Below are 3603 nucleotides of genomic sequence, written 5' to 3'. Positions count from 1 at the left end.
GGACAAAACACGGGGAGACAAGACCAGATAAGTCAGCTGATGTGTACACATCTGAAAATGAGGCTTATGATTTGTTCAGAACGACTTTCTTGGCAAGTGAAGGCAATGAGACTGCTGAACAAGAGAATGCAGGAGCGTTTGAGGGGCCTGACAGTCCAGAAGAGGCTGAGTTCAGAAAGAAGTTAGAGGATGCAGAAACTCCGTTGTACCCGGAGTGTGAGAAATTTTCAAAAGTTGCTGCAATCATGGGACTTTACAGGATAAAGGTGAAGAGTGGGATGTCTGAGAACTATTTTGATCAGCTACTGTCCTTGGTTCATGACATGCTTCCCGTTGAAAATGTGCTACCTAAGTCTACTGATGAGGTGAAGAAGTTTCTGAAACAGTTTGGTTTTGGCTACGACGTCATCCACGCCTGCAAGAATGACTGTATTTTATATAGAAAACAGTATGAAGATGCGGTCAGCTGTCCAAGATGTAGTGAATCAAGATGGGAGAAGGATAAGCAATCTGGTGAGGAGAAGAAAGGGGTTCCTGCTAAGGTGCTTAGGTATTTCCCGATCAAAGACAGGTTCAGGAGAATGTTTAGATCAAAGCGGTTGGCTGAGGAGTTGTGTTGGCACTCCACTAATGCTTCTGAAGATGGAACTATGCGACATCCAGTGGATTCGTTGACTTGGGTGCAGATAAACAACAAATGGCCGGAGTTCGCAGCTGAGGCAAGAAACCTAAGACTAGGTATTTCAACCGATGGCATGAATCCATTCTCCATCCAGAACACCAACCACAGCACATGGCCTGTTCTCTTGGTCAACTACAATATGTCTCCAACGCAGTGTATGAGGTCCGAGAACATTATGTTGACCATGCTAATTCCTGGCCCAACCGCACCTAGCAACAATATTGATGTATATCTACAACCATTGATGGAAGACTTGCAGGAACTGTGGACAGAAGGTATACAAGTTTATGACGCCTTTAAGAAGGAGAGTTTCACTCTTAGAGCCATGTTGCTGTGGAGTATCACAGATTACCCTGGTTTAGGAACTTTAGCTGGTTGTAAAGTGAAGGGCAAGCAAGCGTGTAATGTCTGTGGGAAGGATACACCACATAGGTGGCTAAAGTTCAGTCGTAAACATGTATACATGAAGAACAGGAGGTGGCTCATGCCTAGTCATCCATACAGACGAAAGAAAGGATGGTTTGACAATACGGTTGAGGTTGGTTCTGCAAAGAGGATTCAGAGCGGTTCAGAAATATTAGACAGTATAAGGGACTTTAAAAACGATTTTGGAAAACTCTTACCTAAGAAGAGTAAGAGAAAGAGGAGTGAAGGAGATGAGGATGATGTTGTTTCAGCTGAGGAGTACGAAGAAGATCATGATATGTGGCGGTGGAAGAAAAAATCTATTTTCTTTGACTTACCTTATTGGAAGGTATTTTATTTGATTTACCTTCTTTAACCTATCTTATTAGTCTGAAATTGTTAATATTATTTATCTGCTGTGCACGTTGTGGAGCGGAGGAGGAATCAATCAATCATGTGTTTTTTGAATGTCCTCCTGCACTTCAGGTTTGGGCTCTCTCCAAGATACCATCAAATCCAACTATGTTCCCCACGAGCTCCCTTTTTACAAATATGGATCATCTATTCTGGAGAGTCTCTCCATCGATGGAGGATCATCAATTTGCATGGATACTTTGGTATATTTGGAAAGGAAGGAACAATAAAGTGTTTAGTAATTTGGACATGGATCCAAGAGATACGCTCAAATTAGCAGAAACAGAGTCAATACTTTGGGCTGATGCACAAAAATTGACAGAGACTAGGATTGGGTCCCAGGTTGCGGTTACGACTCTCCCACCAATTCCGGGGAGATGGTGTTTTACAAATGGTTCCTGGAAGGAGAATGAAGTCTTTTCTGGGCAAGGTTGGTTAAGTACTTTAGAAGGTTTCGAAGGGCTGTTAGGAGCAAGGAATGTCCGAGCTTGTATATCCCCTCTACATGCGGAGATGGAAGCACTAATTTGGGCAATGGAATGCATGAAAAATTTACGCCAGTTTCAGGTTACATTTGCAACGGATTGTTCTCAGTTGGTGAAGATAATTTCGGAACCAGAAGAATGGCCAGCATTTGCAAATTATTTGGAAGATATTAAGTCCCTGAAAGAGGTTTTCACACGTTCGGAGATTATCTATGTACCAAGAACGCAAAACTCAAGAGCGGATAGCCTAGCACGCAGTGTCAGGAAACAACCGTCATTTGTCGTTCACATGGATCAACATCTACCGGAGTGGTTCACAGAGTCAGTATGAGTCTGTAGTTGATGACACAAAAAAAAAAAACAAAAAATATTTATGCTAAATACTTGTAAAATTTCTTGTAGGATATGCCTGTGAGGCATAACATCGACGTGATGCACGTGGAGAAGAATGTGAGCGATGCCCTGTTGTCTATTCTGATGAATAGTTGCAAATCAAAGGATGGCCTGAAAGCGAGAAAGGATTTAGAAGATATGGGTATTCGAAGCAGCTTACATACACAAGTAAGGAGGAAGAGAACTTATCTGCCTCCAGCTGCGTATTGGCTCTCTAAAGAAGAGAAAAAAAATTCTGCAGAAGATTATCCAACTTCAGAGGCCCTAATGGATATTGTGCAAATATATCCAATTGTGTCTCACTGGATCCTCCTTCTATTGGCGGCATGAAGTCACATGACCATCATGTTCTTATGCAGAATCTGTTTCCGGTTGCGTTGAGAGGTTTACTCCCAAAAGGACCTCGGATTGCAGTGAGTCGTATGTGCAATTACTTCAACAGAATCTGTCAACGCGTTCTTGATCCTGAGAAGCTACTTGCTCTAGAAACAGAGATTGTGGAGACAATGTGCCAGTTAGAGAGATTCTTTCCACCTTCATTGTTTGATATCATGTTCCACCTTCCACTGCATCTGGCGAGAGAAGCACGATTGGGTGGCCCTGTACACTTCAGGTGGATGTATCCATTTGAGAGGTAAGTATATTGTTTTCATTAGAAGCTTAATTATTATATGAAGCGAATTTCAATATTTTAACCATCTTGATTTGCAGGTATATGAAGACACTGAAAGCTTTTGTGAAGAATTTCGCAAGACCTGAAGCTTGTATGGCAGAGGGTTATCTAGCTGGTGAATGTCTTGCATTTTGTATGGAGTTCTTACAGAAATCGGTACCAGTTGAGGAACCAATGACAAGAAATGAAGATTTAGAGGCACATGATAATGTACTTGAAGGGCGCCCTTTGCAAAAAGCTACAGAAGTGAAACTTACTGATAAGGAGAGAGATGTAGCTCATCGTTATGTCCTCATGAATACTGCAGTGATGGATCCTTATGTTCAGTAAGTGTGGATATAGATATTTTATGTTTTACTATCAGTGTAGATAACTGTAGATGAAGATATTTTTGCCTTTACAGGATGCATTTAGAGGAACTTCAAGCAAAAGATGGAAGATGTGCAAGAAATGGTACCATATTATGGAAAACTCATACAGAAAGGTTTTCGACATGGATAAAAGATAAGGTATGTGATCTGGTCATGGTAATGATATTGATATGTGATCTG

The 3603-nt window shown here is 41.4% G+C and overlaps 1 protein-coding gene across 1 annotated transcript in view; it reads left to right on the top strand.

Moving 5' to 3' along the window:
* LOC106314324 overlaps positions 1-3603 on the top strand; it is a 4908-nt gene that overhangs the window by 1264 nt on the left and 41 nt on the right. Inside the window, exons 2-6 of the mRNA XM_013752216.1 lie at positions 80-1436; positions 2389-2547; positions 2739-3013; positions 3091-3378; positions 3456-3561. Coding sequence (XP_013607670.1) covers positions 80-1436; positions 2389-2547; positions 2739-3013; positions 3091-3378; positions 3456-3561 — 2185 coding nt within the window. The remainder of the gene's footprint in view (positions 1-79; positions 1437-2388; positions 2548-2738; positions 3014-3090; positions 3379-3455; positions 3562-3603) is intronic.

Source organism: Brassica oleracea, chromosome C9 (genome assembly GCF_000695525.1).
Source record: "Brassica oleracea var. oleracea cultivar TO1000 chromosome C9, BOL, whole genome shotgun sequence".
NCBI lineage: Eukaryota > Viridiplantae > Streptophyta > Magnoliopsida > Brassicales > Brassicaceae > Brassica > Brassica oleracea.
The sequence above is the reverse complement of the archived record's forward strand: the minus strand, read 5'-3'. Positions and strand labels throughout refer to the sequence as shown.